The sequence below is a fragment of the Pelobates fuscus genome, chromosome 2, assembly GCF_036172605.1.
Source record: "Pelobates fuscus isolate aPelFus1 chromosome 2, aPelFus1.pri, whole genome shotgun sequence".
NCBI lineage: Eukaryota > Metazoa > Chordata > Amphibia > Anura > Pelobatidae > Pelobates > Pelobates fuscus.
In genome coordinates, this window is record NC_086318.1 from 343749044 (window position 1) to 343763836 (window position 14793).

Here is a 14793-nt window from a genome sequence, read left to right on the forward strand (position 1 = left end):
TGACTTTAATCTTCCTGATGTGAATTGGAAAACAAAAATAGCTGCTTGTGCCAGGAGCACACATATTCTAAACTCCCTACTGGAATTGTCTCTAAAACAAGTCTTTGAGGAGCCAACTCGTACAGAGGCCATACTAGATTTAGTGTTAAATGGAGATTTGGAGATTGTGCTTAGTGAATGTAGTGTGTGTGTAATGCAGACTGTGTTTAGTGAATGGTGTGTGTAATGCAGATTGTGTTTAGTGAATGTAGTGTGTGTGTGTATAGTGCAGAGTGTGTGCGTGTAAAATAGGGGGGAGTGAAGTATTTAAAAAAAAAAAAAATATTTGTGTGTATTTAAAGTTTACTCCCCCCTCCCTGCTTCTTACCGTGCCAGGGAGGGGAGAGATCGCATTGTGGAGGGAGCCAGCCGCGGTACCTTGCAGACGGGGGTCGGGCAGCAGCACACTGTCTTCCTTTCCAGCTCCTCTCTGAAGAACTCTAGCGAGACAGGCCTGCGTGCTGTACGGAGCGTTGCCATGGTAAGCCGTGGCAATGCTCTGGCGGCCGCAAGAAAGTTACAGAGAGCAGCTGGAAAGGAGGACATAGAGTGCTGCTGGGCCCCCCTCTGCAATGTACAGGTAGCAGGGGGCCTGCAGTGCACATATATATAGCGAAGATCGCTATATATGTATGCACATAAGGAATGTGGTGCTCAGACTGCCAGAGTTGTCCGGGTCCCCCAGGATCGCCGGGCCCATGACAACCATTTTGGTTGTCATGCCCTGATGCGGCCCTGACTACACTGCAGCACAAAAGCACAGGTTTCTCTCTATAGGTAGTGTTTAAAGCTGAAACACTTCACATACAGATTCCTTGCTCCATTAAACCCTTTAAACATGCCCTATTTGGACTTAATTGGTGCAGTTCTACACTAGTACGAGGGAAATGCAACGGGGCAGTGCTAGAGGAGCAAGAAGCCCCACCCAGTATTAAAGAGATTAACCCTTAACACTGTTACGGTGTTCCATGCCGTCCCCATTATAATGGGCTTTAAAGCCGTTGGGGTGGCATAGAACGCCGTAATGGCTTTTAACCCCCTGGAGGTCGCAGTACTTGCCTTCACCGCGATCCTCTTCGGAAGGACTGCCTGACAATCCAGACAGCCCTCCCACGGCAAATTAGGCCCCCTATAAGTGTGTGTGTGTATATATATATATATATATATATATATATATATATATATATTATATATATATATATATATATATATATATATATATATAAATAAAAAACAAATAACTGCAAATATATAATTACATAAATGATTACATAAGTATACACGTAGAATTTAAATACATATATGTATATATATATATATATATTAAAATTCTACATATAATTTGCGGATGCGTATTAGGGACTTTAACTTGTGGCATCATGAATGGTGTCGGGAGCAAGGATTTGGCTTTATTTCTCATGGTAGCTCTGTTTGGAATGGAAATAAACTGTACAAAAAAGATGGTTTGCATCTTTCTCAAAAGGGAACAAATGTTCTCAGTGAGCAGTTCAGAGGTTTTGCTAGGATGTATTTGAACTAGGAGGGGGGGGGCAGGGCAAAAGGGTGATGAAACATCAATCCAATTGTCCCCCAAAACAAGGACAGAAGGTGCCTGTAGCAAGTGTGTTAAAAAATGATAAGCTTAGAGTCATGTCTACAAATGCTCGCAGTTTAGGGAATAAGATCCATGAACTTGTGGCAATAATGGCAACTGGTAGTGTAGATTTAGTCGCTGTTACTGAGACATGGTATAATGAGAAAAATGACTGGGACATAGCAATACCAGGGTACTCTTTATATAGAAAAGACAGGGAAGGCAGGAAAGGGGAAGGGGTGGCCCTGTATGTGAAGGATAGCATAACATCTAGCGTAATAAAAGTTAGTGAGGCGAACATAGAGTCCGTTTGGGTTACGTTAGAATTTGGTAATCACACAGTAACTCGTGTAGGTGTGATTTATAGGCCCCCAGGACAAATTGAAGAGTTAGATCATCTACTAGTTGAGGAAATAGCTAAAATGACAATGAAGGGGGAAGTTATCATCATGGGTGACTTTAATCTTCCTGATGTGAATTGGAAAACAAAAATAGCTGCTTGTGCCAGGAGCACACATATTCTAAACTCCCTACTGGAATTGTCTCTAAAACAAGTCTTTGAGGAGCCAACTCGTACAGAGGCCATACTAGATTTAGTGTTAAATGGAGATTTGGTATCCGATATTACTGTAGGTGAAAGTTTAGGATCCAGTGATCATCAGTCAGTGTGGTTTAATATAAGAACAGTGACTGAGTCACACCACACAAAAACAAAAGTTTTAGACTTTAGAAAAACAGACTTTTCTAAAATTAGAATATGTGTAAAGGAGTCATTATCAGACTGGAGCAATTTAAATGGAGTCCAAGAGAAATGGGATTATTTAAAAGTTGCACTACTGAAGGCAACAGAAAATTGCATTAGGCTTGTCAGTAAAAGCAAAAAATTCAAGAAACCACTGTGGTACTCCGCTGATGTGGCCAAAATAGTAAAAACCAAAAAGTTAGCATTTACTTATTATAAAATAACCCAGAGTGAGGAAGATTAGGCAGAAAGAGGCTAAGCAAGTTACAAGAGCTTCAAAATCACACACAGAAGAGAAAATAGCACAGTCAGTAAAAAAGGGGGACAAAACTTTTTTTTTAGATACATAAATGAGAAAAGAAAAGTAAAACAAGGATTAGTTAGATTGGAAACAAAAGAAGGAAGGTATGTAGAAGAGGATAAAGGTCTAGCTGACTGCCTCAATGACTTTTTGTTCGGTATTTACAGATGAAAATGAAGGAAAGGGACCTCAGTTAAGAAAAAGGATAAATGAGTCATTTGTTACATGTGAGTTTACAGAGGAAGAGGTTCTATTTCAACTGTCAAAAGTAAAGACAAATAAGTCAATGGGACTTGATGGAATACACCCAAAGCTATTAAAAGAGCTTAGTGGTGTACTAGCAAAACCATTAACAGATTTATTTAACCAATCATTGATAAAAGAAGTAGTCCTAGAAGATTGGAAGTTGGCGAATGTTGTGTCCATTCACAAGAAAGATAATAGGGCGGAGTCGGGCAACTATAGGCCAGTAAGCCTTACTTCAGTAGTGGGGAAAGTGATGGAAACCATGTTAAAGGATAGGATTGTTGAACATTTTAAAAACACATGGATTTCAAGATCAGACACAACATGGGTTTACTTCAGGGAAATCATGCCAAACTAATCTTATTGATTTTTTTGATTGGGTAACTAAAATAATATATCAGGGTGGTGCAGTAGACATTGCTTACCTAGATTTCAGTAAGGCTTTTGACACTGTTGCACATAGAAGGCTTATCAATAAACTGCAATATTTAAGTTTGGATTCCAATATTGTTGAATGGGTAAGGCAGTGGCTGAGTGACAGGCAACAGAGGGTTGTAGTCAATGGAGTATATTCGAAGCTTGGGCTTGTCACCAGTGGGGTACCTCAGGGATCTGTACTTGGACCCATTCTCTTTAATATTTTTATTAGTGATATTGCAGAAGGTCTTGATGGTAAGGTGTGTCTTTTTGCATACTGAGATATGTAACAGTGTTGATGTTTCAGGAGGGATAAGCCAAATGGCAAATGATTTAGGTAAACTAGAAAAATGGTCAGAGTTGTGGCAACTGACATTTAATGTGGATAAGTGCAAGATAATGCATCTTGGACGTTAAAACCCAAGGGCAGAGTACAGAATATTTGATAGCGTCCTAACCTCAACATCTGAGGAAAGGGATTTAGGGGTGATTATTTCTGATGACTTAAAGGTAGGCAGACAATGTAATAGAGCAGCAGGAAATGCTAGCAGAATGCTTGGTTGTATAGGGAGAGGCATTAGCAGTAGAAAGAGGGAAGTGCTCATGCCATTGTACAGAACACTGGTGAGACCTCACTTGGAGTATTGTACGCAGTACTGGAGACCGTATCTTCAGAAGGATATTGATGCCTTAGAGAGAGTTCAAAGAAGGGCTACTAAACTGGTTCATGGATTGCAGGATAAAACTTACCAGGAAAGGTTAAAGGATCTTAACATGTATAGCTTGGAGGAAAGACGAGACGGGGGATATGATAGAAACATTTAAATACATAAAGGGAATCAACACAGTAAAGGAGGAGACTATATTTAAAAGAAGAAAAACTACCACAAAAAGAGGACATAGTCTTAAATTAGAGGGACAAAGGTTTAAAAATAATATCAGGAAGTTTTACTTTACTGAGAGGGTAGTGGATGCATGGAATAGCCTTCCAGCTGAAGTGGTAGAGGTTAACATAGTAAAGGAGTTTAAGCATGCGTGGGATAGGCATAAGGCTATCCTAACTATAAGATAATGCCAGGGACTAATGAAAGTATTTAGAAAATTGGGCAGACTAGATGGGCAGAATGGTTCTTATCTGCCGTCACATTCTATGTGAACATAATTATTTGATTGAATTAATTAAAATTTGATTGAGGTGCCTGACAACCCAGACAGAAAGTGCAGAGAATTTAATTCGCAAGCATTATATTTAACCCTGTAACTTTCCAAGACACCATAAAACCTTTACATGGGGGGTACTGTTTTACTCGGGAGCCTTCGCTGAATTTAAATATTAGCTTTTCGAAATGATAAATTGTATTAAAACGATGATATTTTCAGTAAAAGTGGAGTTTTTTTTTTCATTTTTTACACATGAACGGCACTTTTACTGACGATATTATTGTTATATGTTTTACTGTTTTGAAACACTTATGTTTGTGTTTAGTGAAGTCTCCCAAGAATAACAGTACCCCCCATGTACAGGTTTTATGGTGTTTTGGAAAGTTAGAGAGTCCAATATAAGGCTTGCATTTCATTTTTTCCACATTGAAATTTACCAGTTTGGTAATGTTGCCTTTGAGACCGTATGGTAGCCCAGGAATGAGAATTACCTCCATGATTGCCTACCATTTGCAAAAGTAGACAACCCAAGGTATTGCAAACGGGGTATGTCCAGTCATTTTTAGTAGCCACTTAGTCACAAACACTGGCCAAATATTTGTTTTTTGCTTTTTTCACACAAAAACAAATACGAATGCTAACTTTAGCCAGTGTTTGTGACAAAGTGGTTACTAAAGAAAGACTGGACATACCCCACTTGCAATACATTGGGTTGTGTACTTTTGCAAATGGTATGCCATCATGGGGGTAATTCTCATTCCTAGGCTACCACATGGTCTCAAAAGTAACGTTACTAATCTGGCAAATTTTAATGTGAAAAAAATTAAAAACGGAATGTGCTATATTTGACCCTGTAATTTTCCAAAACACCGTAAAATCTGTTAATGGAGGTTACTGCTGTACTCGTGAGACTTTTCTGAATACAAATATGTGCATTTTATTACAGTAAAAGCGAACAGTAATATGACATTTACAGCTAAAATGTCAGGCGGAACTAGTTTTTTTAAAACAAAAAATTTCTCACAGTTTATTATTTTTTTTTATTCATAATAAGTTATGTTTCATATATGAATAGTTCATAAGAAATTAAAGCCACGTTTCTCCTGAACACAATGATATATAATAAGTGTTGTTGCACTTAATAAGAAAGAAGTGAATTACGGTTGAACAGACATATAGCACAAATTCCAGTTTTTGTTTACATTTTGTTTTGATCAGAACGTGTACTATTGATTTTGTCCTGAAGGTGTTAACCCCTTAAGGACCGAGGACGGTTCAGGACCGTCATCGGCATTTTTGCATTGCCGACCACTGACGGTCCTGAACCATCCTAACGGTCTTAGTTACTTACCCGATCGCCGTCGTTCCCCTGGCGGTGATCGGCGTTGGTCCCGGTGTGGGGAGACTGCCTGCAGCCCAAACAGTCTCCCCATGGCGGATTAGGACCCTGTGACCATGTGATCGCTCAACAGAGCGACCACATGGTCACAATAGGTGTCCATGTGTCTGCCTGCAGGGGGACTGTCTGTGCTGACAGGCAGTCTCCCTGCTAGTGTAAAATCAAAGAAAAAACATAAAGGTTAAAGTTAATAAATAAAAATAATTATATATGTGTGTGTATATATATATATGATATATATGATATATATAATGTCATACTAAGTGTATTTTTATATTAATATGTACATATATTCACGCTAAGGTTCAAAATATGCCTTTTGAAATACCCTGGGGTGTCTACTTTAAGAAATGGTAGGCCTTTGTGGGGTAGTTTGAATTTAAAACTTACGAAGATGCTTGGAAATTGCACATAGGCCCAGCGTCAAAATTCAAAGTTCTGTAAAAACTGATATGGCTTGGTCTCCAATATGCCACTGTAGCTTCACAAAATAGTGCCAAAGACATTCATTGGGGATGTCTTTTTACTCAGAAGACTTAGCTGAGCATAATTTGGAGGTTTTGAACTTAGTGGCACATATGAAATATACAAAATGCCCAGCAAAAATGCAATCCGTATGTCAAAAAATGGAAAAATTATTTTTTACCACATACTTTGGCATATATTGGTGAAAAAATGGGGGCATGCTAAGGCACAATATGCACCTTATGATATACCCTGGAGTGTCTACTTTTACAAATGGTAGGCCTTTGTGTTTTTTTTTTTTTTGAACATTCAAACTGTTATAATACCCCAAATGGAAGCATAGGCTCATTAAATCCGTCTCTCAAAATTCTACTGTGAATACTGAAAAGGACAGGTCTCCTGTATGGCACTGTAGCTTCACGAAATAGTGCCATAGACATACAATGGGGGTGTCCTTTTACTCAGAAGACTTAGCTGAGCATAATTTGGGGGGTTTGAACTTAGTGGCACATATGAAATATACAAAATGCCCAGCAAAAATGCAATCCGTATGTAAAAAATGCACAAAATTATTTTTTACCACATACTTTGGCATGTAATGGTAAAAAAATGGGGGCATGTTAAGGCACAATATGCACCTTATGAGATACCCTGGAGTGTCTACTTTTACAAATGGTAGGCCTTTGTGGGGGTTTTTGAACAGTCAAACTGTTATAATACCCCAAATGGAAGCATAGGCTCATTAAATCCGTCTCTCAAAATTCTACTGTGAATACTGAAAAGGACAGGTCTCCTATATGGTACTGTAGCTTCACGAAATAGTGCCAAAGACATACAATGGGGGGTACCGTTGTACTCAGCAGAAGTAACTGAACACATAATAAAACTTTGTACAGGAATAGCACACACCAACTTTACAAAATACACATGAGAAGTTCTTTGTTATACGTTTGTGTGCGAAAACCCCCAAAAAACACAATTTTACTCCAATATTTAGCAGAGGTTGGCGGTAAAATGGCTACGTAGAAAGTGTCAAAACAACCTTAGGTAAATAGCCTGTTATGTCTACTTTATATAAATATATACTTTTGTGTGGCAATTTTGTTTTATTTTATGGCTATTAGGCTTACAAGACAAACATACCAAATTCTAAAATCGTTCCACATTAAAATTTTATTTTACTCCTTGTGCTTTGTGACCTGTAACTACCAAAAAAAACTTAAAATCCCAGACACATTATATATTCTGTAAATCAGAACAAATAAATGAATTTATTTTTAATTACTTTCCTTAACCTGCACTAATTATGCACACATTATGATTGCAAAAACTGTAAAAAAAAAAAACAATATTTTTCTTTTTTTTGCATTTTTCTGTATTTTTTTAATAAGTAAGCATTTATATATATATATATATATATATATATATGTGTTATATCAAATTAAAGCCCTTTCTGTCCTTTAAAAAACAGTATATAATATGTGTCAGTGCAATAAATGAGAGAGATGCAAATTGCAGTTGAACGCAAACAGCAAGAAAATGCAAAAATTGCTTGTGTCATTAAGCGTAAGTCAAGCTTCTGAAGCTCTGTCCTTAAGGGGTTAAGGGGTTAAGGGGTTAAACAGTGTGACCTCCAGTGTTTTGTTTTGGTACTGTTGGAATGAAGACTGTGTGTGTGTAAATACAATGACTCCATCGAGAACGGTTTACCAAAGTTGCATGGGTCAATGTTGGTTAGACTTCAGGAGTTTGTTTTTATTAGGTTACATCCAAAAAAATCAATTTAAGAAGAAAGAAGGCAATATTGGTACCAGATCAAGACTGGACAGACAGAACCAATAATATGACCAAGATAGAGGGATAATCTGAATTAATATACTGTTTAAAATGTCCTGCTCAAAAAATATGTTGGTTGCAACATAATGTATATGTTGACACAAAATTATTACTTTTTGTTGCATCGGTTTGAAATTTATGGCAGAGATTACATTGTTAAAGGGAAATCTTAGTCACCAAAACAACTTTAACCTAATGAAGCTGTTTAGGTGTATTGATCATGCTTCTTAAGTTTCACTGCTACATTCTCTGCCATTTAGAAGTTAAATCACTTTTGTTTCTATTTATACAGCCCTAGCCACACCTCCTTTGATTGAGACCCACACAACCTGCATGGAAAAAAAGTTTTCATTTTTTAAATCAGATTTTAACTTTCTTTAGTTGGTTTTCTCTCCTGATCTGTAAATTGAACTTTAAATACACACATGAGGCTACTGTGGGATCTAGCAAGCTATTAACAGATCAAGAGGTAAACATAATTTGCAATAAAGGAAGTTTAAACATTAGATGTCTCTTTACAGGAAGTGTTTAGGAAGGCTGTGCAAGTCACATGCAGGGAGGTGTGAATAGGCTTTATAAACAAAGTGATTTAACTCCTAAATGGCAGAGAATTGAGCAGTGAGACTGCAGAGACAAGATATATACACCAAAACTGCCCTATTGAGTTAGTTGTTTTGGTGGCTGTGTCCCTTTAAGCTATGATTGTGCTCATTTATGGCAAAATATAATTTGTTAATATTCTTTATTTGTCTTACAGCTCCTGATTGGTTATGAAAGTGGAATAGTAGTATTATGGGATCTTAAATCAAAGAAAGCTGATTACAGATACACCTATGATGAGGTACACCAAATACTTAGTTGATTTGCTGTGTATGTGTGCTAAAATGTGTTTGTATTGTTGATTGTAAACCATGGCAAAATATGCAATTTTGGGCAGTTACCATTATGATGTGTACATTTTTGAGATAAAAATGTTCAGAAAGTACTCTCTAGTAGTGGTAGATATTTTTTCCTGGATTCCTTGAAGTGACACTATACTCACCAGAACAACTTCAGCTTAATGTATTTGTTTCGGTGAGCATAATCAGTCTTTGCAGGCTTTTTGCAGTAAACACTGTGTTTTCAGAGTACAGGCAGTAATCACCTTACAGCCTTAGGGACACCTCCAGTGACCACTCCTCAGTTGGCTACTAGAGGTGGTTCCTAGGGCAGTGCTGCACACTGTGCATCACTGACATGCAGTGTCTCCACCCTCTGCGAGGAGATGCTGATTGGCCAGGGCATCGTTTGGCTCTACCCTCGGCCCAATTACTTGGCTAAGATCCAATGCCTTACTGTGGGAATCACGTCTGATGATGTCAGCGAAGGAGGCAGGTCGGGGCAGAATCTGCATCAGCAGTTTGGAATAAAGGTATGATTTTATTATATTTAGGGGGGTGGAGGGAGAGGGGGGGGGGGGCAGTGGGGCTAGATTGTGTTTTAACACTATAGGATGAGGAATATGTTTGTGTATATACTTTTTCCCTTACATAAATGACATGTTGAATCCATAAGGTAATGTTTAAAGTGAACCTGGTATAGATTCACTTTAAGGGTGCATCTTATCATCCATTAAAATAGTTTAAATATAATCCCTTAACAGGAATGATTTACAGGTATAACAAATGTGCACTGAACAATAAACAATGCTGACAAAAGCAACTACCGTATATACTCGAGTATAAGCCGACCCGAATATAAGCCGAGGCCCCTAATTTTACCCCAAAAAACTGGGAAAACGTACTGACTCGAGTATAAGACTAGGGTGGGAAATGCAGCAGCTACTGGTAAATTTCTAAATAAAATTAGATCCTAAAAAAATTATATTAATTTAATATTTATTTACAGTGTGTGTATATAATTAATGCAGTGTGTGCGTATGAGTGCAGTGTGTGTGTGTGTTTGTGTATGTGTTGGTGGGATGTGGGCATTTTGATTATTGTTATTTTTTTTAATATTTTAATATTTTTTTTTGTTAAATTATTAATTTTTGTATTTTTTTTATTATTATTATTTATATTTTTATGAATTTTTTCGTCCCCCTCCCTGCTTGATACATGGCAGGGAGGGGGGCGCTCACTCCCTGGTGGTCCAGTGGCATTGGCAGTTCAGTGGAGGGGGCTGGCAGGAAGCACTTACCTCTCCTGCAGCTCCTGTCAGCTCCCTCCTCCTCCGCGCCGGTCCGTGCAGGTCCCAGTGTAAGTCTCACGGCCGCACTATGACCCCCGCGGCTGTCGCGAGACTTGCACTGGGAGCTGACAGAGGTGCTGAACGGACCGGCGCGGAGGAGAAGTGAGCTGACAGGAGCTGCAGGAGAGGTAAGTAAACGCTTCCTGCCAGCCCCCAGTCTGTATTATGGCAATGTAAATTGCCATAATACAGTCATTGACTCGCGTATAAGTCGAGTTGGGGTTTTTCTCGGCTTATACTCGAGTATATACGGTAACTATCTGTTAAAAAAGGAAAAACCAGGACTAAATTACTAATAAATTCGCAAGTGATATTCGATTGAAAAAGAGATGAATCATTGTCCCTGTTTGTTCCCAGGGGTTTCATATATTTTAATTCCTTTATTAATAACAATTTTTTCAGTGTTTTATTTTATCACGTTTAGCATAATGCTCAGCCATTGTTTAGGCTTACCGGATTGCTATTCTTGGCACTGAGAATCTGCCTGAGCTTCATGGAAAACATTATTGGCAAGCATTTGCAGTGTCAAGGTCATCCTTCACCGTCTTAGAGGTCAAAAGTGAGTCAACGGTGCTCTAATGTCTTGGTTTGCAAAGAGCATTGCATTAAAGTAATTCTGCTGCATTCCCTTAGATTTTTGACTATCATGCAGTGTATCCATTCTTAGCACAGAATAGTTACTGCTTAGAAGATAACCTCTTTAAGCAGAAAATGCCAATTTGAGGATTAACATCTGGCAGCTAATGTTCCGTCTGTTAAATAACGGCACTGAAAGGTCATGTGAGGAGATTTTGTGTGCATCTGTCATTCGCCCACTCCCCACTGACTAACTTTTCCTAATGTTTTTTTCGCTTCCATCTGAAACCATTACTATACATTCCACAGATGGTTTAATCCCACTTGGTTTACTAGCTGTACTGATAATGTGGAATAAATCTTTAGATTACAGAGTGCTGAGCCTTTCTGTTTGTTTCTGTTGTTAATCTGGTGAAAACATATCTTGCCTTCTGGCTTGAGACTGATCTAAAGAATCAAATGCTTAGTTTTAGAATGGCACATCGATTGGCTAGTTAGTCATTTAAATTAGCCAACACAAAATGTAAGGGAACTATGGGAAAATCTCAGTAGTTTGCTTTTTGTTTACTCTCCGTTAAACATGTTTTAGCTCGGTTGTGCAGTTACAGAGGGACATATTGTATTTGTATCAAACTGATCTCACTATCAGAGCAATCTAGTACCCCACTGCACAAGACCGATCGCAAATGCCATGTGTGACTTTCTAATTCTGGTGATTTTTTTTTTTTTTTTTTTAATGTGTTTAAAAAGCTCCCCCTCCCCACAAAATAAATAGTTTTTTTTAGTTGTTTGTCTAGCTCATTCTGTAATACAGTGGAAAAACTGGCCGTTATGTCAACATGAAACACTTCAGTATTAGGGTCAAACTCACAGGAAACTAAATAATCCTATTCGCTGCATGCTTGCAGGTCTTTGGCAAGATGCCCATTTGCTGGGACATATAATTTGTATTGCATTTCAAATAAAAGGCAGAGCTTAGATATAAAGACTTTGCTCTAACATTTCCTTGGTGAAATTCGTACGCCTGAATATTATTTTGTGCACATGAAGTAAAGTTGTCCTAGGCTTTAATGATGCCTCTTGGTGCCATTCTTAATTTCTAGCCATGTCTTGTTCACTGCATGAAGGAACATTGTATTATTATCAGCATCCTTACATTGCAATGTTGCCTTGGCAATGCCATCATCCATAAAGTTACATTGTATAAACTGGTGCTGCCTTAGAATGGAAAATGTTGCAGTAAAGATTTTAGAGCACAGCCTGTGGCTGTAGTATATTTGTCAGGTTAATGTATGTGTTGTGTTTTATTTGATATGATCATTAAAACGAGGCTGTTTTTTTTTTGTTTTTGTTTTTTTGTGATTTATTTATTTTTTTAATTCATTTTTGGGTTACACTTACAGCATATGCTTTTTTTGAATAAATGTTAGGAATTCTATTTCTGTAGTCTCTCAATTGTCGCAGAGTCTCTGTCATGATTTGTGTGGAGTTTTGAAAATAATCGCTATGTCTAGAGCATTTGTAGATCTGCTAGAATAACATTTAAATGAAGCCTCTGATATTAAGAGTATCTGTTACAACTTTAAGGTTTGGAAACTAACATACACATTGAGAGTATACTATTATTGCATATGGTAATAGTGAGTGCAATGTTTTGCCTTGTTTATTTATGTCTTATACTGGAGACTTTTACAGGGGACTTTCACAGAGGCATGTTACATATGTTGATTTGAGTTCTGTGTGAACTGCAGAATAACTTTTATATTATGCCGTGAGCTCTTTAAAAAAAAAATAAAAAAAAAATGCCAAACCGTACAACTCCCAGCCTTTTATTTTATTTTTTTAAACATGTAGACATATCATGCAAATATAAGGGCAAGCATTACATTTGTTTTTGAAATGTATATATCTTGTGCTATAGCAGGAATATTTTCTTCTATAATCCTATAAATTGCTGCTGGCTGTGTACCCAGGAACCACTTGAAGGCACTTAGTATTTCTCCATGGGTTACTGCCAGGGTAGATCACTTCATGTTCTCCTTATAAAGTGCTAGTGTATCTCAGCGACCACAGAGGACTTTAATTAAGAGTGCCATTTCAGCAGATTCACCAGCGTCTAATGTAGAAATCACGTTTTAGAACATGTTAATGTCATTGCCAATATTTACTGCTGGAAATGTCCCCTTTTTCTACCAAAAGTATTATCAGACACAATTAAAAACTATATTGTGTATACATGATGTGTGCATGTATTATTGGATGAATCTTTGAAGGTTGTAAAATATGAAGCAAGAAATTATCTAAACATTTGGGTACACTTGCACATCAGTCAATTCGAGCATCCCTTTTCCTATTATCTGTTGCATTAAATCTGTTTGAAGAATAGTTATAAACCTGTACTTATGAAATATGAAAATTTCCCTTAAAAGAAGGAACGATTTGTTCTAGACCCGTCTCTGTAGTGATAGCCATAGTGGAAATCTATCAGGTTTCCAACATGTATGTATTTGGTGCAAAACTATTTCTTTGCTACTCTATAAAACAAAGCACATTTCTTTATCTGTATACATGTATTAGAAGTGTCTACTATCTCTGTGGCAACCTAGATCATGACTGAACCGTGCAGGTACCTGTTTGAAAAGCTACGATTCTCTGCCATGAAAATGAGAAGCTGGGTTGCATATGGTTCTTCTCTCTAAAAATCCATGTAGCACATCAAAGTAATGAACATAAATCCAAATTATGGTTTCATTTGTTGATCCACGATAATATGTTTTTACAGGTTTTACTGTCCTTGTAAAAATATTGTATGCAACATAATGTCCAACACTTCTTTCCCAGCAATGTGATTTCCAAGATCTAAAAGAATTACAATTAATAATTGAACTTTAGCTAGGTGTTGTCTGCTGCTTTACATAGTCTGTCCTCTACTACCATTTCTTAACTGCTGTACTGACGTTCATATCAAGCATAAATGTTTAAATCCGGTGATTAGTATTGATTTTAACTTAATAATGGCAAGTTATACTTTCAGATGTCTGTCTTGTAAATGCAATGAAAGTCCAGTGGCAAGCTATTATTACATAGTACAATACATTTTACAATCTGCTCCTATTTTATATTTGCTTACATATGAAAACACGTATGTAAGAACCACAATTAGAGACAGGATTCTGGAAATTACAAGCGCTTTAGGTTTATTCATTTGATACTGGACTGGAATAGATTGTTTTTTTTCTTCTTTATTTTAAAACCACGAATGGGTTTTCTCACTAAACACCAAATTGTAGAGATGCAATAACCATATTGCCCAATTTATGGTACAACAGCTATGATGTGACTAGCTGTGTTGGAGAAATTTTCCAAATTTTCCAAATATAAAAAAATTTGAAATAAAATGTATTTTGAATGCACAATTTGTATGTTAGCTGCTGTTGACATTTAATATATATTTTAATGCTTATGCATATATTTTTTAAATAGGCTATCCATTCTGTTGCTTGGCACCACGAAGGAAAACAGTTCATCTGTAGTCATTCAGATGGCACCTTGACCATATGGAATGTACGATCTCCCACCAAGCCCATACAGACAATCGTACCACACGGTAAGACACAGATTTGTTAGGTTACTTGAAAGTGCGATAGCAGGGTGTATCACTATTTGAATAGAAGCAACTGTATTTATGCCATTCATCAACGACCATCACCTCATGTTGCAGCATGATAATGCACAGCCCCATGTTGCAAGGATCTGTACACAATTCCTGGAAGCTGAAAACATCCCAG

General features: G+C 37.3%; 1 protein-coding gene across 3 annotated transcripts in view; it reads left to right on the top strand.

Moving 5' to 3' along the window:
• STXBP5 (syntaxin binding protein 5) overlaps window positions 1-14793 on the top strand; it is a 422331-nt gene that overhangs the window by 241648 nt on the left and 165890 nt on the right. For all 3 annotated transcript variants that reach the window (XM_063443591.1, XM_063443592.1, XM_063443593.1), the window contains exons 7-8: window positions 8958-9041; window positions 14489-14612. In XM_063443591.1, coding sequence (XP_063299661.1) covers window positions 8958-9041; window positions 14489-14612 — 208 coding nt within the window. The remainder of the gene's footprint in view (window positions 1-8957; window positions 9042-14488; window positions 14613-14793) is intronic.